Source organism: Nothobranchius furzeri, chromosome 1, assembly GCF_043380555.1.
Source record: "Nothobranchius furzeri strain GRZ-AD chromosome 1, NfurGRZ-RIMD1, whole genome shotgun sequence".
In the NCBI taxonomy this organism is placed as follows: Eukaryota; Metazoa; Chordata; class Actinopteri; order Cyprinodontiformes; family Nothobranchiidae; genus Nothobranchius; species Nothobranchius furzeri.
Window position 1 is genome coordinate 54245906 of NC_091741.1, and position 22924 is coordinate 54268829.

The following is a 22924-nucleotide window of genomic DNA, read 5'->3' on the forward strand; positions in this document are numbered from 1 at the left end:
AACCTCAGACAAGATCATTGGGACATTAAAACCCCTCCACCATGGTAAAGTGGCAGCCCAGGGAGGGGAACGCACAAAATACCTTCAGCCCTAAAATGCAATTACAGAGTAAATAAAGATCTGGTCCATTAGTCTCCTGTCTTGTAAATGTAGACATGACCATGTTGTTTAGTCTCCTCTTCTTTTTTCTTGCATTTTTAAATTTAGGTTTGAAAAATGCAAATTGCAAGAATATTTAAAATGCCTTCATTCTCCCCCAATTATATTTTATTTTATTTAAGTCATAAAGGCCAATCAAATGAGGAAACTTTGCCAGAATTTATTTTATGTATTGTACAGATTCATTATTCTAATGATGCCTGTTAGTCAGACCTGAGAACCCAGTGCTTTGTTTGGCATTTAAAGACCAACAAATGGCAACACAAAACGATTTTGTGACAGATGGGCCCTTTTGTGGAAAATCTAGCCTACAACTACCCAACATGACCTCCAGCGTCTAACGCAAAGGGTTATGGAAAGCCAACAGAACAAATAACGTTTGACTTTGTCTCACGGTTGCAAACTTTTTAAAAATGTTGTACTAAAACTGAAATAGAGCTGATCCAGAATTCGACAAAGATTGCAACCTAGAAATAACATTAATTCAAATTTGAATATGTCTTAGTCCCGTTATTATGAAAAATATTTATTTTAATCCAGTTGAATTATTAATTTGATCTTTCCTAGATAATAAATATTCTTGTCTGCGAATTACACAAATCTTTTTTTATCAAGGAGCCTCAACGTCATACGAAAAGTCACGTATTTTTGGCACCGTTGGCTTTCCACACTACGTAAGGGTGGGAGTTGTCTGCTGGTTAAACGCATTGTTGTGTTGGGGGATGATCCGTCTATACTCCTCCAGTCTGCCTGCTGCTGCTACTTGCCTCTGGTTGACTGTAGTCTTTGAATGGCCCACAAAGCGAATAACTGTGTCTTCTCTGAAGAAATTTGCACCGAAATTTCTAAGGCACAAAGCAGGCCTCCTTTTGTTTCATCAGAAACACAAAACACCCAAGTGTCGCCCTTTGGAGCGTATTGTTGTGCACGGAAACAGAATCGTTTCTGCAGGCCGTTGCTTTGTAAGGAAAAAAACTATTAGGTTCACCGAGGTATGTGGCTTTATTTGCATTTTGTTTTCGTTTTTGCGAGAAGCCATACAATGCAGGATAAACTGACAACGAATTTGGTGTAAACTGACGTCGCTTCGTAGTGCTTTTGTTGTGTTTGACGCCATTAGCTCTGTTTAGCTTCTCTTGCTAGTTAGCTAACGTTATTGTTAGCCACTTGGAATGTGAGCGAAAAGCCTCTCTTCCAAACTGGGAAGTGTTGCAGACTCCTGCTTTCATTTTCTAAAAATCCTTTGCAGCCGCCGCCCAGATAGTGTATCAGGTCGCTGACAAAACTCACGCTACTGCTTTCAGAAAGCTAGTTTCAGTGTTGAGTTCACTACTATCTGTGCCCTTTAATTCGTGTAGGAAGTTAAATACGTTTTACTTCAGAGAAAATATCGAAAAGTTAGAATAACTTTTTATTTTATGTGAAACACAAGTTATGTTATTAGCTGGCAATACAGAATGGTGACCTTTTTTCATCTTGGTAATTGAATTAAAAGTGAACCCTTTTGTATTATCTATCTCCCTAGATATGTTTTATGTTTATATATAGCAACTGTTTTGTCATTGAAATATTGGCATTAGCACAAAAATAACAATTGACCCACCGAAATTTGCTATTTATTTTGTGGTTTGGAAATATTTTTCGAAAACCACACACCTCTATCTATAAATGGCAATAAATATTATATGATATATAATATGAAATATTAGCATTAGTACAAAAATTATAATTAACCTATCAAAATTTGCTATTATGTAATTGAACTATCTATCTATCTATCTATCTGTCTGTCTGTCTGTCTGTCTGTTTATGAACAAAACAGCAGTATATAAAAAGTTTAGATTATTTGTATTTTCTGTCTTTTATAGAAGAAGAAACTATCTTTTTGTGCCTCTCAAGATAAAAATAATGATACTCTTCAAAAGAACAAAAGTAAAAAACACATATATTCACATATAATATTCTACTGAGCAACATTATCATCCATGTATTTAGCTTGGAGGTGCTCCGTACGTATTCAAAATGTTATCAACGTCAGTTTGAGACTACAAACACACCAATCTGGTCAGCACGTGTGTACATCAGAAATGTCATGAGGGCTATAAATCTGCTCCGCCGGCTCACACTTTGGACGAGGATAGAAGGAAATGAACAATTTGTTGCTTTTAATATATTTGTTGCCTTTAAAGTTAAAGTTGATTGAATTTTATTATTTAGAAATTGCATTTAGAACGTAACTTTAGTTGAACAAGGAATAATAATTGAAATGTTCTGAACTCTTAACAGGGAAATAAAATGCATTTATTCGTACAATGTTGGACTAAATGGAGACAGATGATTCGCTGTGCGACCCCTGAAGGGAAAAGCCTCACCCCAACTCTAAATTTACCAACAAAAATTAGAATTAATGTAAAATTTATCCATTTTTCCTCTACTTTGTAGAATCATTAACAGATGAATGCAATATTTTGTGCACCTCTGATGGTCATGATGCATTGTGGGTACTCATATGTTGATCGATTATAAACTATGCAATTACCAAATCAAAATGCTAACATTAAAATGTTTTAGTTACTGTTTTCTGGAAAACATTAATAAAGTCTAGCATAACTGTCTAAGAAATGAATAATTAGTGAAGTAGGCATCTTCTCATTACTTTCACTTGACCAAACTGAATACACATTTTAAATAGAGATATTAACAAACCTGTCAGTCTAAACACCATCAATAGTGGCAATAAAGGTTTTCGCAGGTGTTCATCAGGAATTTCCATAAAACCGCTGGTCTTCCTGTTATCTAAACACCTGTTGCTTGTTCTGGCAATACTTTGAGTTATTTACCATTGCTGCTTGTGTCTTCTTATTAGAGGTCTGTCTTCTTGTAGCCAAAACTACTTTATTTTCTTCCACGCCTAGTTTAACATACCCTTGTGAATCTTGTTCATCTTCACAGCAAAACGGAGTGTGAAGATGAAGAAGAAAGCTCGGCAGCCCCGGGCCACGGTGCCACGGAGGTCACCTTCTCCAATCAAGCCTTCCCCCAACAAGCAGATCCTGACCTACGCCCAGGCACAGCGCATGGTGGAGTTTGACTTGGATGGCCACATTCATCGGATTAGCATATACGACAAGCTGGATGTGGTCTCGGACGACGATCCTTTGGTTCAGGAGATGATGGAGGGCAACAGCAAAAAGGAGAATGCTGAGAAGCCACTGCTGCAGGTCCGGCAGAGGTCGGCAAGATTAAAGAACAATCAAGAGAGGAGAAATGCTGCACTTGGCATCACCAGCCATGGACCAGGAGGTGGGCATCATGCAGTTTGCCATGCTGCCCCAAAGCTTCCAGAACCAAAATTTAGAAATGTTGAATACAACCTGCCTGCAGTTCCTAAGCGCCCAGCTGCCTTTTTTAAATTCATAGAGAAGACTGATGAAGAGCTTGATGAGGAAACGGAGTACGACATGGACGAGGAGGATTACGCTTGGTTGGATTTAGTCAACGAAAAACGTAAAAGTGAAGGAATTAGTAAGGTGTCTTACAACGTGTTTGAGTTCCTTATCGACCGCTTTGAGAAAGAGCTGTTTTTAGAGAGTCTGGACCAAGCGAGCGAGAAGCAGGCTCCCATCGACGAGGATGCAGTTTGCAGCATCTGTATGGATGGAGAGTATCACAAGAACAACACAATTCTGTTTTGTGACACGTGCCGTGTGGCCGTGCACCAAGAATGCTACGGTGTGCCCTACATCCCTGAAGGCCAGTGGCTTTGCAGGCACTGCCTCCAGTCACCGACCCAGCCGGCAGGCTGCATCCTTTGTCCTAACAAGGGCGGCGCTGTGAAAAAGACGGACGACGACCGGTGGGGCCACGTGGTGTGCGCCCTCTGGGTCCCAGAGGTTGGCTTCTCCAACACCACCTTCATCGAACCCATCGATGGTGTCAGTCAGATTCCTCCAGCTCGCTGGAAGCTCACCTGCTACATCTGCAAGGAGAAAGGAGTCGGGGCGTGCATCCAGTGCCACAAAGCCAACTGTTACACCGCCTTCCACGTCAGCTGTGGCCAAAAGGCCGGCCTCTTTATGAAGATGGAGCCCGTCAGGGAGGTGACAGAAACAGGAGGGCCCACGCTCTCCATTAAAAAGACATCTTACTGTGGAGCCCACACGCCCAACGGGTGTGTGAGGAGACCTCTTTCTATTTACGACGACCTCAAACCAAAAAACGGACTTTGTAAGAGAGTGGTTAAAATGAGTGGAGACGACAGAAGACAGTTTAAAGGAAAGTCAAAAAAGAAAATTAAGAGCAAGAGTCCTGAACCTGAAGGTGAAAGTGAAGCTGCAGCACCTGCTACTGTTGCGACTTTTCCGTCCCACAGGTACAGGTACATTACAATCAGGTCAACACCTGGTTAAATGAATGTGTCATGAGTTTCCTCTCCTCCGGTCTTCTCTAGGTTACAAACCATTTTGAACCAGGTGTCTTTACAGAAGAAGAAAGCTTTTGTGGACCTGGTCCTTAATTATTGGATTTTAAAAAGGCAGTCTAGGAACGGCGGGCCCCTCATTAGACGCCTTCAGACAAGCTTACAATCCCAGAAGAACACACAACCTGTATGTTTATCTGAAATTCCACAAACACACACACACACACTGATTTACTGGTTGAATTTAGGTTTGCTTGTTTAAACCGGAAAATTATTTGGTTTGATATTCCCTCCTCAGAAGCAGAATGAGGAGGAAAGCAGAGCTTTAAAGGAGCAGCTGAAGGAATGGCACCGCCTCCGCCACGACCTGGAGAGAGCGAGGCTCCTGCTGGAACTGATTCGGAAGAGAGAGAAGATTAAGAGAGAGGAGGTAGCAGGAGTGGCGGGAAGCTCCAGGCAGAGCGTTTCAGAAGTAGTGAGAGAAATTCTGATGAATCGTTTCCATTTTCTCTGCTGTGTTTCAGATTAAACTGCAGGAGACCCTTCTGGAGATGCGGCTGACACCATTTAGTATTTTACTGCGAGTTCTCCTGGATCAGCTGCAGACGAAAGACCAGGCCAGGATCTTTACCCAGCCTGTCGATGTTAACGAGGTGATCTGCAGCAAACACTCGGACTATATTTGTGTCGGCGGTGGTTCTTTTTGCGGTTGCTGTGCTCGAGAAAAGAAACCTTTTTAAATGCGTGTAAAGATGGGAGCTGTGGTGGTCTTTATGCATTTCCCAGTGAAACGCGACTGAGTGAAATAAACAGAAGTCCTAAAAGTGCCTTGTAGCAAAAGTTGCATGAAAACTATGCAGACATTGTTAAATTCAGAGGGTTTTCACATGACCATCCATGTGCTGACATGCTGGTCGTTTCATTTCCAGACTGAACTTCATCATTCAAATGGTTTTTCTATTGAACATATAAAGAAAAATGAATTATTTGTCTTTTTGACTAAGAGAAGTAGTAAAGTGGCATTAACTGAGATTTTTCAGACCCTCATGTGATTGCAAACAGTTTCTCTGAAGCAGAGCATGCAGCCGGCAGACAGCTGCTTCCTTCAGTCACACACTCTTATCACTGCGGCCTGGGTTGGAAATCGCAGCCAACCACCTCGTGTGGAAAGAGTTGCGCAATGTGGCTTCCTGTGAAGAGGAGTGTGTCACTTGAGAACGAGCTTTTGTGTCAGTTGGAGCTAGAAGAGCAAAGGGCGCCCCTCCCTCTCATCAGGCCCGGCTAGCTCAGTCGGTAGAGCATGAGACTCTTAATCTCAGGGTCGTGGGTTCGAGCCCCACGTTGGGCGCAGCCTTTTGCTCCACTCATACGTTTTTTTTTTTTATTTAAAACTTAAGTTAACTTGTAAAATTAAAAATATTTACAGGATTTCCTGTATCTGATGTTTTCTACAGGTGCCTGATTACCTCGATCACATCAAGCACCCGATGGACTTCTCCACCATGCGGCAGCACATTGACGATCAGACCTACAACAACTTTGACCAGTTTGAAGCTGATTTTAACCTCATTATTGAGAACTGCATGAAGTACAACTCAAAGGACACCTATTTTTACCGTGCTGCCGCCCGCCTCAGAGACCAGGGGGGAGTCTTACTCCGAAAGGCCCGACGGGATGTGGAGAAAATTGGCTTTGACGCAGAGAGTGGCATGCATTTGCCAGAAGCTCCTGAAATCAAAGCAGCGTCGTCGTTTTCATGGGAGGATGGTAAGAGACAGAGTTTTAAAAAGTCTTTGTGTGTTTTTAATGTTTTTTTTATTATTTTTTTCTTATGTTTGATTTATTTTTTAACCTATTTCCTGCTTTTGTTTCGCTCCTCAGTGGACCGTTTACTAGTACCGGCCAACCGGGAGCACCTGCCTTTGGACAAGCAGCTTCTGCAGCTCCTGGACAAGTTTGACCTGACGTGCAGCATGAAGTCCAGTCCCTCCCGCAGCAAACGCATTAAGCTGCTCAAAAAAACAATCAATGACGTCCGAAATGAAATAAGCCTTAAGAAACGCCTTCCCTCTATTTATCACTGTTCTACCTCCTCATCCACACCGACTTCTTCTTCATCTGCGTCCTCCATGCCGGAGCTGGATAAACCCAGAGACGAGAGGCTGACGGCCAATGGGCATTTTCCGGATGATGAAGGTACGTCTGGATCTGCTCTGGCTTTATTTGAGGAGTGACACTAAGGAAATACCACTTTGGTAATCAGTTTAAAGATAAATTTCGTCTATAAAGTGACAGAAGGTTCTCTCAAGGACAAGTTTTGTTTGAGAAAGTTTAAAAAACTGTTGGGAGAAAACATCTGTGCTCAATTTTATTTTTGCCAAATTCAACGAACACATTAAGCTACAAATCAGGATTACCATAGACCCTTAAACCTAACCCAAAGTGTGGTGTGATTTTATCCACGTTCTTATTAAACTGCAGCCATTTTTCAACGTAAACCTCAAGGCTTTTGATCAGTTACTGACTAATGCTGGTTTTAACTTCTACAGTGGGCGGGTAATGTTATGCAACCTCTCTGTTCATTAATCATGAACCCCCTTCAGATATCAAGCATTAATTTAACCTGTAATTTTCAGCCAGCTGTATCTAATGGGACAGAACAGCTTAGGGATTTATTCACCACCAACCAGCATGGGCTACCACTCTGAAACTGGTCAAACCGCCCTCAGAGATGATTCTACTTTTAAAAACATTCAGAAGCAATGGTGTCTCAGTACAGCTACAATCCAATCCAGGTGTTATGTATGGGTGTTTTTTAGAAATCAGTAAAAGTGATGGTCTTACCCAGTACTGTGATGTAATTGTAGGCAACACCCATCTATCCATCCATTTTCGGCAGTTTATTCGGGGTTGGGTCGCAGGGGCAGTAGCCAGCCACTTGGGTCAGCTCCTCTGGGAATATCCTAAGGTGTTCCCTGGAGGCATCCTAACTAGATGCCCGAGCCACCTCAACTGGCTCCTCTCAGTGTGAAGGAGCAGCGGGTCTACTCGGAGCCCCTCCTGGATGACGGAGCTTCTCACCCTATCTCTAAGGGCGAGCCCAGCCACCTGCGGAGAAAACTCATTTCGGCCGATTGTATCCGCGATCTCGTTCTTTCAGTCACTACCCAAAGCTTGTCCCCAAAATGTGAGGGTAGGAACGTAGATTGAGCAGGAAATTAAGAGCTTTGCCTTCTGGCTCAGCTCTCTCTTCACTACAGCAGAACGGTACATCGCCCGCATCACTGCGGATGCAGCTTCAATCCGTGTATAGATCTTGCACTCCAGCTTTCCCTCACTTGTGAACAAGACCCTGAGATACTTAAACTCCTCCACTTAGGGCAGGACCTCATCCCTGACCCGGAGAAGGCATTCTACTCTTTTCTGACCATGATCAAAAAGATGGTCTCAAATTTAGAGGAGTTGATTTTCATCCCAGCTGCTTCAGGATCCTCTGGAGGTTTCTTCTTGTTAAAAAGGAGTTTTCCTCTCCACTGTTGCTACATGGTTGTATGAGGATTGCTGTATAGACTCTGACACTAGTCAGCAACTCGAGGCAATTTTCTGGATTCCTTGAATGGGAAACTTTTTACTGATTGGCTTAAGGAACTGACCTGTATTGGAATGTTTACTTTGTGAAGTGCCTCGAGACGACTCTTGTCGTGATTTGGTAGCCTGGCCTGCCAGACTCGTCCTCTGTTTAATTCTGCACAGAGAAAGAGTCTGGTAACTCACAGGCAGAGAGGCACTTGAGGGGCGGGACTATGCAGCTCAAAAATAATCATTCAGAAAAAAGTTGGAAATGCCGACTGTACCGCGTGATGCTGTAGTTTTTTTGGCAACGGCGTAAACATCTTTTTTTTAGAAGAAAGCCTTTCAGCTCTTCTACTTGTTGTTTTAAAGCAGGGGTGTCAAACTCAAACTCACACGGGGCCGAAATGAGACTCTGGGACGGAGTCGAGGGCCAAACTTAATATTTTTTGAAAAAGTGACGGCAAATTTGCACATTTTCTTTATCAACATATATGCAATTTTGAACCTTTAAATTTGGAAACAAACATATTTCTGCATTAACACTGAATGTGGAATAACCAAATTACACACGAGCAAGTCTGTTTGAAATAAAAGGCATCAGTGGTATTCATTACTTGTGGTATAATCAGCATTTTTAAAATCTATTCAGGATTTATGTTTTCTTGTTTATTCATTTTTCTTACTTTTATTCTTTTTTTCTCCTGTAATAAGTGTCATCGCTGCTGTGACGTCTAGCTTTCCCCACTGAGGAACAATAAAGGGATTTTCTATTCTATTCATCTATCTGCAGCCTTTCCACTTCCTGTTTACTGTAGGTTAAATCTTTGCTCACGGGCCAACAACAAAATAAAATATCATTTTATCTTAAATGAAAATGCAACATCTCACCTGTTAACTTTCATGTTTTGGAGCAGAAAAAGAGCATAAAACCAACATATTTAAAGCTCAGTTTCTCCACTGATTTACTGTGAAGCTCACCTGTTCCAGCCAGATACCTGCATCATGGGGTTGATCTGAGCTGAGGAGGAGACTCCTGCTTTTTTGTTCATCTTCATCATAATAATGACAACATTAGATGACAACAGGTGCTCACATAGGTTTGTGCTGATGAACATGTCTGAGCAGCTTGACCACGTTGTTGTGTGTCGGGGAGGAAACACAACCACGAGTCGTGCTGGTTTGAGCGTGTCGCTGCTCGCTGGAGTTATATCAGCTCTGTCTGGACGTTAGTTGGAAAACTTTCAGTCGTGAACACATTACTGAGCGGCTAGAATCTCCGTTTCTGGGCTTCAACGTCCGAAAACAGCTGAGTGAACTCGGCGCTGAGTGAGAGGAGTGTAGTTTGTCCGAGACAGCGGAGCTGCTGACACCCAACTACCCCTGACTGCCTCGGGCTGGAAAAAACACAAAGGAGGGGGCACGTCGCCTCCGCTCTGACGCCGCAAAGCATCATGGGAGTTGAAGTCTTTGCGGTAAAATCGGCCAGCGGGCCAGTTTTAATATATTTTTGATATTTATCTCGCGGGCCACATAAAAATGCGGCCCGCGGGCCTTGACTCTGACATATGTGTTTTAAAGACATGTCCAAGTCATTTAGAACAGAGGAAAAAGCCGCAGCGAACTCCGCTTCAGTCGCCATGTTTATGACAAACAAAACTTGGCATTATGTGACGTACATTGCTCAGCGCTGATTGGCTCGGTTAGAATTCTCAGGGGGTGGGGTTATTTGAATAGGAGAGTTCCCAGACCCTTTCTTTGTGCAGAATTAAACAGAGGAGGAGTCTGGCAGGCCAGGCTATTAATGAACTGACCTGTATTGGAATGTTTACTTAGTGAAGTGCCTTCAGATGACACTTGTTGTGATTTGGCGATACAGGGACCTAACAGCCCGTATCAGAGGTCCTGGTACCCCATCCTCCCGAATTACCCCTCAAAGGGCCTTCCAAGTGACGCGGTCAAACGCCTTCCCCAAATCCACAAAACACACGTAGATTGCTTGGGCAACCTCACACACACCTTTCAGGATCCCCCTAACTGTATAGAGCTGGTCCAGTGTTCCACGGCCAGGGCGAAAACACCATTGCTCCTCCTGAATCCAAGGTTCAACAATCCATCTAACCCTCCTCTCCAGAACCCCTGAATAGACCTTACCAGGGAGGCTCAGAAGTGCAATTCACCTGTAGTTGGAACACATCCCGCAGTCCCCCTTTTTAAATAGGGGGACCACCGCCCTAGTCTGCCAATCTGGTGGAACTGCCCCCAATGTCCATTACAGATCTGCGTCAGCCAACACAGCCCTACAACATCCAGAGCTTTAAAGAACTCTGGGCAATTCTCATCCACACCCGGAGCCTTGTCACCAAGGAGCTTCTGACCACCTCAGTGACCTCAGCACCAGAGATTGAAGAGCCCAACCCAAAATTTCCGGACTCTGCTTCCTCACTGGAAGGCGTGCTGGTGGGATTGAGGATGTCTTCGAAGTATTCTGCCCACCGATCCACAACATCCCGAATAGAAGCCAGCAGCACACCGTCTTCACTATAAACGGTGTTGGTAGCGCACTGCTTTCCCCTCCTTAGGCACCGGATGGTGGACCAGAATCTCCTCAAATCCGTACGGAAGTCTTGCACCAAGGTCTCACCAAACGCCTCCCATGCTCGGGTTTTTACCTCAATTTATGTATTTATTCTTTGCTAAGCTTGTATCATAGAGCCGCACTCAAATTGAAATGAGTGCCTCTCAGCATTAGCCATTAGCATTAGCGGTCCTCTTACGTGCAGCTGCCAATCACGGAGTGTGCGTGAGCATTGAGGACAAACCTAGACAGATGCAGAGTATAACGTGAGGATAATAATTGTAAAACAATGTGTTTAAGCTTTGTTGGACAATTAGAGGTGTGCGTTCACGAACGAGAGGCCTTTCTTTTGGGCATAAATACAGAAGTAGGGAACGGGCTTAAGGTGCGATGCATTTGTCCGCCATTTTGTTACCTTTAGAGAAGGAGGGATGAAAGAGCTCATGTCAGAGTAAAAGCCGTAAACCACGATAAAGCTGGTGAGAAAACGTGCTTCAGGTTTAGAAAAGATGTCCTTTCCTGTAGTACATGTAGTGTCTCTTTGTCAAAACGATTACACGCCCTAAATGTCCCGAATCACAAGCCAGACACAAGACAGACATATTCCTGTCCCACAAAACAGAAGATTTATACCCTTCATCAGTTAAACAAAGTTTACTTCTGGTTTGCTTCCTACAAATAAACATTTTGAGAATTATATCACTGCTTTCCCTCAGTAGGGTCATGTGGGCTGGTGTCTGTCTCTCCAGTGGCGGATGTAGCAGTTTGGCTCCCCAAGGCAGACGGAGGCAAGGGGCTCTCTGAAGCTGCTGCTTGAATACATTTATTCAATCCTTATTTAGAAAAACTCGCTAGAGCAAGCTGCGACTACATGCTTTTCATTTGCTGCATTAGCATTAATGTGGCATTCAGTAATTGTTACTCCTCAGTAGTTCTGCCACAATTAGTCGATTTGTCACAATGGTGTTGACAAGCAAAATAGTCGACATTAAATGTAATAATTATTCTATGAAGCATTTTTTTCCCTTGCGAGTACCTTCTGCTGCGTTCTGCCTTTCTGCTCGAGGCACATGCACAGTGGTGACCACCTAGGTCAGCCGTTGCATCACCAGATAAACAAGACATCACGGTGAGCCGGCAGCATATTTCGAGTTTGGAAGCATTTTACAAAGATAAGAGAAGCACGTACAGTGCAAAAACTGCAAAGTAGAACTCTGCTTTCACGGGAGCGTGACAGTGATGCACGGACACCTTAAAAGGAAGCACGTCGTGGCAGAGGACAAAGAGGGACAGTCGCCTAGTTAGCTGCTACCATCAGCAGGGAGTTACTTGTGTTTATAGCTGTAGCAACAACAGTAGTGAGTTACCTTTAGCACATGCATGTAACATATTTGCTCTAATGTCACAAATGCTAATGATTCATTGTATCTCGCTACGTTACAGCTTTTAAAAATGCGCTCCTCTTCATTGGACGAGTTTGTTACCAACCCAACGACATACATCAGCAAGCAAAGACGAACATGAGGCCCCTGTTGTTTGATAAGATATCATCTTGTCTTTATTTTAGGTGGCACGTAACAGATCATGCTTCAAACTATAAGCTAGTATATTAGAGCATCCTGGTGCAGTAAGCTAAACTTCAGTATTGGAACATTTGGCTGTGCTGCTACACTCTCTTCTCGTTTCTTTGATTTGTCAGAAGCTTTTGTATAGCTTCACATTATTTTTGTATAATTACGCTCATTTTTTGTTTTTATTTACATCTGCCCATTGCTCAGTAGTCATTCGCTTCCATTGTTAAGGTCTCATAGTTCATTGAAGCTGGGTGACGGGGTCATGGAAACACTCACACAAGGCAATCTGATGCCTCTTCATTGTAAACATTATTTTAGGATGATAAGGTTAATTAGTTTTAGTTGACAAAAATATCTCAGACATCCTTGTTAATTCACGTGTCATGGGGCCCTTGATGTGTTTGGGGCTCAACTAGGCAATCGCCTACTTTTGCCTAACGGTAAGTCCGCCTCTGTCTCTCCAGCAGTCACCAGGAGAGACACGGGGGACAGGTCCATCAGCGTAAAAGACATAAATCTGCTTGTGAATAAAAATGCTGCAGAGTTCTTGGTACCAGAGAGAGAACAATACAAGTGTCAGTTTTGTTAAATTCACCCGGCTGTCAAATTGGAAAGGAGAAACGAGAGCCGAGGGAGAAAAGTGTTACAAATGCTTCTTCTTTAGTTTCTATCCAGAAAAAGACTTTGCAGATGGATTTTTGGGGGAAAGTAATGAAATTGTGATGAAGTGTCTTGGTTTGATCGAAATGCTTTAAAGCTTGACTTAACTTTAAACCTAAAATGTTGAAAGAGCTCACTGATCCAAAAAAACAAAACTTTGGTGAAGTCTCTATTCCAAACCAGTGAACAGCCTTGAAGATCTGAATGTTTACACACTGAAGCTGCAGCACACAAAAGGTGTCTCTTGTGAATCGTTAACGTTCAGTCTTTCCTTTTCCTCAGACACGTCAGAACACATTAGCATTAGAAAACCTAACTGATCAGTTTTGATTGCTTCTGCCTGAACAGGAGACAAGTCTCTTCCTCCTAAACTCGAGCCATCAGACGCTCTGCCCCTCCTCGTCCGCTCAGATGCAGACTCCGAGCCCCCGACCCTCAAACCAGTCGACCCTCCTCTGGACTGTGAAGAAAAAGCTCACAATAAGAAATTGAAGCTGGATGGAGAAATACCAGAGTTGCTCTCCTCTGCTCCCCGTCTCAACGGCCACTCCCTTCAGAGCGCCTTGTTGGATGGAGGCATGAGCGTGGTGGCCACATCCGCCCTCAGCGAGTCCTCGGGCACCAGCACCCACCGCGCAGCTGTTCTGTTTCACAAACTGAAGCCCTCCAGCCCACACAGGCCCTTCTGGAGCACAGAGGAAGAATCAGACCCATCAGACAAAAAAGGGGGCGAGGAGCAAGAGGAGGATGAAGACGGTGGACAGCTGGGTTCCAAAGCCATTCTGTCAGTGGTCATCCCCCGGCTGGAGACGCTGCTTCACAGCAAGAAGAGGAAGCACGGGGAGAGCAGAGATGAAGAGGTGGAGGAGGAGGGAGGGGAGGCAGAGCAAGAAGAGGAGGGTGAGTCTCCCATGAAAAGACTCCACACAGGTAAGAAGTGAGCTGCGTCTCAATTTAGATCTGTTTGCTGAGTGACTCGGGTCAGTCTTTAGTAAGGATTTATCACATCTCTTTAACGTGTTACTAGGGCGACTCTGAAGAAAAGTTTACTTTTTGTCGCCAATTTTCAGATTTAAGTTAAGAAAAAAGTGAAACTGGGCAACAAATCCAAATGTGGAGAAATGTCAAATATTTCCAGAGAAAAGTGAAAATGTTACGGCTAAAGTTGACATGTTTTGACAGCAGTGACTGATTCTTTCAGATTAGAGTTGTACACATAAATTGGCTTTTTTCAGGCCTGTCGAGAGGTTTTCTGGAGCTGGAAGAGAAGGAGCTAGAGCGAGCCAGCAGACCCAGTCGACCCGTCGAGCCACGACGACGCTGTGCCTCCGAGTCTTCCATATCTTCATGTAGCAGTCTACCTGGAAGCACCAGGTGATCTGAGCTGTTTGTTCATCCTGGCAGCAGATTTATTAGTGCCTGCTTTTAAAGGGTCAGAGGACATCTCTACACAACATCATGTTGGCAGTTTTAAGTTGGTGTGTCTGATTTTTGACGGGACTTAAATTTTCCTTAAGTCTCCTCAGAAGGTAGAGAGTGGACTTTACAGCCTCCATCTACAAATCTACATATTACATTAAAACATGGTAAATGAACCCCCTAGACACTTTATAACGCAACACACTCATTAAACGATATTGACATGGAAATTTCTCTTTTCAACACCCCATAGTCTTCAGACACACACATTCACACAGTTTAGTTAACTGTCTCTTGCCATCTCTGCTTCCTTAGAAAGGCGGTTAAATTGAGCCCTCTGATTGGCTAAGGCAGCATTAAGCAACCTCCAAGGCTTAAAGTGTGGTGCCAGGTTATGTTGTTGTGTGTTCACACAGACCTGGTTACCGTGGCAGCCTAATCAATCCTGGAGCCCAGCCATCTTTAGACAATATGGAGTCGTGTAGCTAACAGAGTGCTTAGACTTAGCTAAATGCATATTCTAGAATTCAAGATGGCTGCCTTGGTGAAATCTGCAGTTTTTTTGTGTTTAAGGAAGACTGAAAGCGATGCTAAGCAATGATGCATGGCAGCATCTCGGTGTTACTTTAGGAACTTTCTAGCTAAAGCTAAAGTTGTGCTCCTTTTTTCACTTGCAGCACAATTCTCAGTCTTCCAAAATGTGGGAAGGGGAAGCCTGCTTTAGTCCGGAGAAACACTGTGGATGATAAAAGCGAGCTCATTGCCTGCATTGAATCTGGGAACTTTGCGAAAGCTGCACGGATCGCTGCAGGTAACATGAAAGACGCACGTGCTTGTTTGGATTGTTAAACAAACTAAAACTTAAACCAGTGTTCTAAAAACATTCGTGGGTATCGTTCAAAAAGGCCTTTAAATGTGTTTGTTATAATACGGTAGCTGTTACAAGTGATATCTTTTTGATGAAAGTGGCTTGTTTTGGTCCATCAGTACTGCACTGACTTGATTTGTGGTTGATTCCAAATGTCTGAAAATCCTGTAAATTTGTTACAATCTCAAGTTATGTCAAACCTTTTATTCATTCATCTTCTGTAAGGGGAGCTGGGGGACACACTGGACAACTGGGCCACCATACAGCCTGTCTCATAACTTATGAAAAACGTAATATTTCAGCCTGTTTAACTCAATTTTGAGGGCTTGGTGTGATTTACAGACATCTGGCTTTTATATTTGCATTAAAAATCCATGTTGGAACCAAACCGCTACAAGCCAGCAACGTTTGAATTTTGGCAGCAGCTGGTGTGACTTTGTGCTCCGCCTGCCATCATGGCATCAGACCAGTCTGCATCTGGAGACGTTCTTCCTGCTTCAAAACTCACATTTGGCTGGTTAAGCGCTGAAAGTGGCTGGATAATTTAAATGTTTGTCTTTCGCTGTCCGTGTGCTCAAACACACACATAACTTGTTTGGTGTTTTTCCTGCTTCCGTAGAGGTTGGCAACAGCAATATTTGGATGCCGGCTAGTGCTGCTACAGTTGCACTGGAACCCCTAAAGCTAGTTTGGGCCAAATGTAGTGGCTACCCCTCATACCCTGCCTTGGTGAGTGTGTGCACCAGAAATGGCATGACAGTTTGTGTTTTATTTTCTCTGTTTCTAATGTTTCTTTTATAATCAGGATTTACTCAAACCTAATTATAGCTGTCTTGCTCGAGTTTGGGGCAGTAGATTGAACACGAGTAGCAGTGTCCAATGTGCCCGCTAGATGGCACCCTTTCACTTTAAACAATTTGAAGGAAAGGAGTCTTGTGACCACATTTTAGTATGCATTTGTGTGTAAAGAGTGCGGATTTGAACTTGATTGCAGTACAAGCATGTGTATATAACCCCTCCTCCTGCTGCGATTAGATCGTAGACCCCCACATGCCGCGTGTCGGCTGCCAGCACAACAGGGTGTCTATCCCCATTCCCCCCATGGACGTGCTCCGCATCGGAGAGCAGATGCAGTACAAGACTGGAGAGAAGCTCTACCTCGTCCTCTTCTTCGACAACAAGCGCAGCTGGTGAGTGCTGCTGTCTAGAGGAGTGATTTAAGCTGACACCGGCTTCCACAAGGGTAAACCTGTCAACCTCTTCGTCAGCTGATCATTATTCTCTCAGGGCTGCGGTGCATCAGTTGTCAGGGGAGAAAACAAATGGCTCTTCCCTCAAGAGACTCTTGATACCTTTGCTTGAGCTCGTGTTAGATTATCGTAAAAGGATGTCAGACATGTAAACCAATAAATAATTGGGATGGGTAAAGTGTACGCACATATAGAAAATAGTCACTGAAATGTCTTGAAACTGACAGAAATTATAATATTTACTGGAAATCAGACACTTCTACTTAAAAGGTAGTCACAGTGCTGTTTGGTGTCAGGGGTGTGTACCACACTGAACATGTTTATGTTTATGTGTTTAGCAGACGCTTTAATCCAAAGCGATTTACAGTTGTGATAATCTATAGGGCATGTTGTGATCTGTGGGGGAAACCGGAGTACCCGGAGGAAACCCACGCATGCATGGGGAGAACACGCAACTCCACACAGAAAGGCTGCAGCCGAGTTTCGAACCTTCGTGCTGCGAGTCAACAGTGCTAACCACTGCGCCACCATGCAGCCCAACATGAACATGGATCACAGGGAGCTCAGGAGAGACATTGACCAGCACGATAAAGGCCACAGTTGGGTTAAAGTCAACAGGACTGTAGACAACCTTCCTAGATGTGACTACAAGAGGATAATTGATGACTAATTGAAGAGACTTATATTAAGAATGACAACTAAACTATTTCTAAAGAGATCTTAGGTGAATTCCCACATCCAAGGCCCGTTCAGGGCTTAGAATTACAGCATTTTTAAAATTTCAATCTTAGTTTGAATTTAAATAGAAAAAGTTAAAAGGATTACATGGATTGAGTATCTGTTTTAGTTGTTTTTTAAAGGGATATTTTGTAACTTTTTATTTTAATGTCATTTTCCTGAACCAGTATGTGCTAAAACGACCCTTTACAGGATTAGTGGGTCACTCAGACTCCCACCGTCCTCTGGCCAGAATATCGCACTTTTAATTTCTGAGTGCTAGTCTGGTCTGTTGGCTTCGAAAAAGTTTAGCTGACATACCTGGCACTGCAGTCTGCTTCCAGCACGTTTCCTGCATGTTTTAGATCTCAAACACAGCTGATGTGTTTAATTTATTGATGAACCACTCCTGTAGACACTAAAGAATTCTGAGGAGACATTTCAGCTGTTGGATTAAGATGAGTGCAAAGCAAGGAGATAAGTTTGCTAAAAGCAAGTCAGACCCGCATAGTCTCCCTGTGAAGAGAGTGGAACTTTCCTGGCGAGTAAAACCCCATCCTGATCTGGATGTTGTGTTCCTTCTTCAGGCAGTGGCTTCCTAGATCCAAAATGGTTCCTCTTGGGATAGACAAGACCATAGACAAGATCAAACTGATGGAAGGGCGCACATCCAGCATCCGCAAGGCAGTCCAGATCGCCTACAGCCGCGCCATGAACCACCTGAGCATCGTTCAGGACGAGCCAGTCAGTGACCTCAGCGACATCGACTGACGCCAAGCTCACAGATTTGAACCAAAAATGGCTCCCAGTCATCCCTCACCAAGTCTGTCTCTGCAGGAGACTGAAATGTTTACCAGGCACCTGCTGTAACAGGTGCTCACAGCTATGAATGTGTCTGCGCCTCCAGGCATGGAACTGTGCAAAACTAGGCTTTGTTTTTATTTGTTACCGCCGCATTCAACCTAAACGTCTCAAGTTTTAGTGATCATTTCAGAACAAGATGCTTTTATTTGTTTTGGTAGCATTGCCACGGGTGTCAGGACAGTTAATTTAAGCTGAGTTTTTAATTAAAGAAACTGATCATTTCATTTTCATATTTAGGTCAGCTCTATTTCCAGAACTATTTCTTTGTATTTAAACTGTAAATAAAATGTACAGTTGCCTGACACTAACTTATGTTGCAAATTGGATGAACTTGAGTACTGTACAGGTATTATTTTTAAAAAAATATTTATCATTTTTTTCCACTAAAGAGTGTGTTGGTTTGACTGTTCTGTATGAATAAAAAGAAGAGAGAAAAAAAGCGAAATCCTTTGTTTTAGGGCACATAAAAATAGTCCACGCATTTCCTTTATTGTATATGTTATTGAGGTTCATATTCCTTTTGTTATTATCCCTTTTTATTAAAAAAGTTCTGATATATTTTTGTTCATATACAGTATTTATATTATTTCATTACATGTTATGTTTCTGAAGGTCTGAGTTTATGTGGACAAAAAGGAAAATGTTCTCAATAAACCAAAAATGTTGGATTTTCTGTGATCTGTGAGAAATTGTTGCCAAAAAATGGTAAAAGGTGTATTTTATGTCATTTCATGAGAATATGTGCCTGCGTTAAGTTATTGTAAAATATTTGTTACTCTATATTTGAAGAAAGATGTGCAGATTGTGTTAAAGTGACACATTTCATAGTGGATACTTGCCTTCTTTTTAAGTACGCTGTTTTTCTAACTTCCTTTGTAGTTGTATACTTCCACACATTTCATTTTTTTTATACAATTGCTTGAGTTTTCCTTGGGTAGCAAAATGTAGTTTTGGTATACTTTTGTACCTTAGTGTTATTTTTTAAAAGAGGGGCATAAAAATATTGCTGGGACTGTTTTGTAGTAAAGCAGAAATAAAAATGTGAACACCAGTTTATTTTTACTTGTGTTTGTTTTTCCTCACAGAAAACTGCGAAGAACTCTTGTCTGCCGTTTATTTTTTAACATCATTGATTTCACACCTTAACGCCAGACGAAGCTTTTATTTTGAAAAATAAAAAATTAATCCATCGTGGTGTTACATCGATATGTTCCTCTGTCGAAAATGTACCACATCCCACTGACGAGGAATGGAGTGTTCTATGCTAAAATGTGCTGATTTAGTCATGAAATAATGCAAATCTTTCGTTCATGCAGTAATAATTGGGCTGTAAGCGTTTGACATTTGATCGAAGTGCAGAAAAGGAGACATCTCGCTACACCAGTCACCGGAAACCACTTGTAAACTGAAGTAAAAATAATGCTTCAAATTATAAACAAATATATATAAAGTAAATGTAATTGAGTACATTTTAATGTTTATTTAATATTGTTTCTAAATAAATTATATATTTGTGGATAAGGCAGAGTTTAACTGCTTTACACACGAGCTAACGAATGCAAATCTGCTTATTGTTTGAAAAACGAGGCAGCACGTCTATTTCTGTCCACAGGGAGGCGCTGTGGCTCCACTAATGAACAACCATGTGTCCACCTGCTGTCGTCAAACCAAACCATCTCTCCTTTCTGGTGGTAACCATCAGAATTTAGCGAATAGAACATTTTAATCAGTGAGTTGAGATGGAGGACGATGATTAGAAACAGTCTAAATTGATGCCAAATCGGTTGGAAGACTTTCCTGCGCCAGGGCTCTCAAGTTTGATCAAAACTTTGGACTGGCTTTACAATGGGACCAAAATGAGGTATGATTTCTATGCGCTTTCTAAAACTTGTTCATGTTTATGCCTCGACCAGAACACACCAACAATGTTATGGGTTATTCCAATTAAACATAATATAATGGTTGATTATAGATTTCAACGCACAATAGACAAATTAACTTTTGGGCCATAACCACCACAGGCCAAGTCAACACTGGAGGTGGTGAATCATAACATAAATCATGGTCACAAAGGCGCGTTATTTATACTCAGTAGTTAAAGCTTTATGTTTCAAATACATGTTTTTAAAAGATAAGTGTTAATATACAAGATTAGATTAATGCTACTTGCATCATAATTTTGGCCCTGTCTACATCATGCAAGACGCAATTTCTTGTAAAAGACGTGTAACCCCTAAGAGCTCTAGCCCTTTTAAAACAGATTGGAAGAAATGCATCAAAATTTAGAAAAAACAGCCATTAAAATAAAGAAGTAAAATACTTGTTATGTATGGATAGGATTTCACTTGGGGTTGTCAAACTTGAAAATATGACTCAAGAAGCAGTTTTGCAGGTGCTTAAAATGGGCTGACACCAGTGTCATCCTTTCCAAATAGGACATAAAAATTTAGTGTGATACAGAGCAATAATGACACACAGAAGAACAAATGAAGTTGTGGGGCCTTGACCTTAAAGACAAACACTCATACATTTTTAAATATAATCACTGAGCCTATTTTTGTTATTTTATCATAAAGATTTACTTGGTTACACTTTGATAACCAACTTGATTACATATCCAACCGCAATGTGGTCAGATATTTCCTGGGAGATCAGCTCATGGTTCAAACGTCTGCTTTGGAAAGATCAGATCCTGGAACAAAATGGTTCTCGTGAGCCACTACCCAGCATGTTCTTGTTGTTTCCCTGCTCCCACACACCTGGTTGAATCCCCCATTCAGCAGGCCATCAAGCTCTGCAGAAGCCTATTAACTGGCTACTGATTAAAATCAGGTGTATTGAAACCGAGAAAGCTCCAACTTGACAGCCACAAATAAAATCCAACGTCCTAAATAATGGATGGGGATGATACTGCATTCAAGACAGCTCGTAAATGCCACTTCTTAGTTTCTAGCTGTGTGTTGAGCTTTATAATTCCTCATCCAAATGCGGTTTACTCTGAATGCATGAGACTTCAGAGCCCAGCCTTAGCTTAAGTCAAAAGTCAGCAAATGACTAATTACCGGTATCTACCTCCAGCTTTATCATGGATTTTATCAATATGTTTATCAATAACCCATTTCCTGTAGTCGGAGAGAGAAGGAGACAATGATCAGACCAGTCAAACAGTTATGACTGTGGCACAGTGCAAATGCTCAGGTGAAAGTTAAACCCACCCTGTGAGGGTCCCTGCAAAGCCATACTTATTATGGAGTAAACTCATTGGCCTCTTTTGTGCAGCCTAACAGGCCAAAGCGAGGTGCATCTCCAATGCAAATGTTAGCAGAGTATCTGTTGAAATATGCATTCTACTTCAGCCAATACGGCTTGTGTTATTTCTCCCAACATGCAGGGAGGTAAACTAGTGTTTATGGAGATGAAATGAGCTGGTAATGGTACCGGTGATGGAGAAAGCCACCTTCAAAGCCACGTTAAAAGACATCTCCCATCTTCATAAACAATTGGCACTAATGTTTAGTCGCACAAACGCACAGCCCAGTCTGACTCCACCCCCCCACCCCCACCCCCATCGTTTGTCTTCAACTGATACTAATTGTGTGGGGAGGTAAACACCGCAGTCGGGTGGAGAGGACGACAAGTCAAGCGTGAATATCAATCTCCCCGACGCGAGTGTCATCAGATGACTTTGACGAAGTTGAAGTGGGCTCATTAGGGTACTGGAGCAGGGTGCAGGGAACATCCAGGTGGAGCGTTAGGAAAGCCTGCAGAGGTGGTGTTGCACGGTTCAGAAAGGAAAGGAAATGTCACATTCCCACGCAGTTATATTCTCTGTAGGAGCCACAAGAAGCCACAGAACTTAGTTTTTTGTAGGGCTGGGGGTAAACGATTATTTTTAAAACGATTATTCTGACGATTATTTTATCGAATAGTCGACTATTCTAATGACTATTTAGAAAATTAATCTAATGATTATTTTTCTATTGCACAATTAACAAAAACCAGAAAATCTCAAATAAATTCCTCAAAAAAATTGATAAATTGTTACTGTAAGAGAATAAACATTACAGGCCTTACATTTTGTATAACACTGCTTTTATTGTGTTGCGGTTGGTTATGTTCTGGTGACGTGTAGAACTTGGGAGTGCAGGCTGCTGCCTGAGAGGTGGTAGAAGATGGAGTGTCTCCATGCTGCTTTGTTTTGGTCACTTATGTGTGTGAGGGGAGTGGTGTTACGACCCTTCCTGGGGAGTTTGGCTCGTGTGCAAAAAGGAAGGGACAATAACGGGTTTTAAAAGTTAAAATGATGATCAGGTTTATTTACAACAACAAAAATCATAAATCTTTCCATCCACAGGTTGGGAATAATAAAACTAATTCTGCCTGTGGGGAATTAAAACAAAGTACAAATAAGTAGGGATCCAAACTCTAAACTGGGTGGTTAAACCAAACTCAAGGTGATATTTTAAACTAAACCGAAAACCCACAACACTCTAAATGTAATAAAAGGGAGATCTGCACCACAAAAAAGATGAACTCTAAACCAAAACGTAACAGCTTATCCAAACGCAAGAAGCTGTTAGCGAAGATGCTAACAGTAGCTTTACCAACGTTAAGTTCAAGTTACCAAGTTTAAATAAACCAAAAACACCCAGCAGCAAACAGACCAGCACGGAGGAGAGACTGCTACCACCAAAACAGCTCTCCTAATGTCCGAAAGAAGCTCCTTAATGAAGGGAGAAACGCTCCCGGTGATTTTCTACATCCGCGGTAGACACGAAGCAGCGCATCTGACCCCGGAAGTTGTTGTCCGTTGCCGGGAGACGAAGGCGGGCAAAACAGGAAAAT

General features: G+C 42.4%; 1 protein-coding gene, 1 long non-coding RNA gene and 1 other non-coding gene across 4 annotated transcripts in view; all 3 read left to right on the forward strand.

Moving 5' to 3' along the window:
- Positions 1-937: 937 nt before the first annotated feature.
- brd1a (bromodomain containing 1a) lies at positions 938-18180 on the forward strand. 2 transcript variants are annotated; one of them, XM_015956775.3, is made up of 13 exons: positions 938-1151; positions 3112-4531; positions 4610-4766; positions 4878-5009; positions 5104-5232; positions 6034-6346; positions 6461-6775; positions 13310-13891; positions 14197-14335; positions 15058-15191; positions 15868-15977; positions 16284-16438; positions 17803-18180. In XM_015956775.3, exons 2-13 carry the CDS (start codon positions 3129-3131, stop codon positions 17984-17986), a joined length of 3753 nt encoding a protein of 1250 aa, XP_015812261.3. In that variant the 5' UTR covers positions 938-1151; positions 3112-3128; the 3' UTR covers positions 17987-18180. The 2 variants fall into 2 exon arrangements, with proteins under 2 accessions (XP_015812261.3, XP_070410416.1); XM_070554315.1 differs by lacking the exon at positions 15868-15977 and having other exon boundaries at positions 17803-18031.
- Positions 5855-5927, forward strand: trnak-cuu (transfer RNA lysine (anticodon CUU)). The gene has a single exon. It is a non-coding gene; the product is annotated as a tRNA-Lys (tRNA).
- A 1598-nt stretch (positions 18181-19778) lies between the features above and the next one.
- The window catches only part of LOC139071584 (uncharacterized), a 47609-nt gene continuing 44463 nt past the window's right edge, over positions 19779-22924 (forward strand). The window contains exon 1 of the long non-coding RNA XR_011521431.1: positions 19779-19940. This is a non-coding gene — a long non-coding RNA (uncharacterized lncRNA). The remainder of the gene's footprint in view (positions 19941-22924) is intronic.

Coding starts and splice junctions, on each gene's coding strand:
- brd1a (XM_015956775.3), top strand. CDS start 3,129: ATGAAGAAGAAAGCTCGGCAGCCCCGGGCCACGGTGCCACGGAGGTCA. Junction 6,776..13,309: donor GCATTTTCCGGATGATGAAG/GTACGTCTGGAT, acceptor CTGCCTGAACAG/GAGACAAGTCTCTTCCTCCT. Junction 15,978..16,283: donor ACCCCTCATACCCTGCCTTG/GTGAGTGTGTGC, acceptor TGCTGCGATTAG/ATCGTAGACCCCCACATGCC.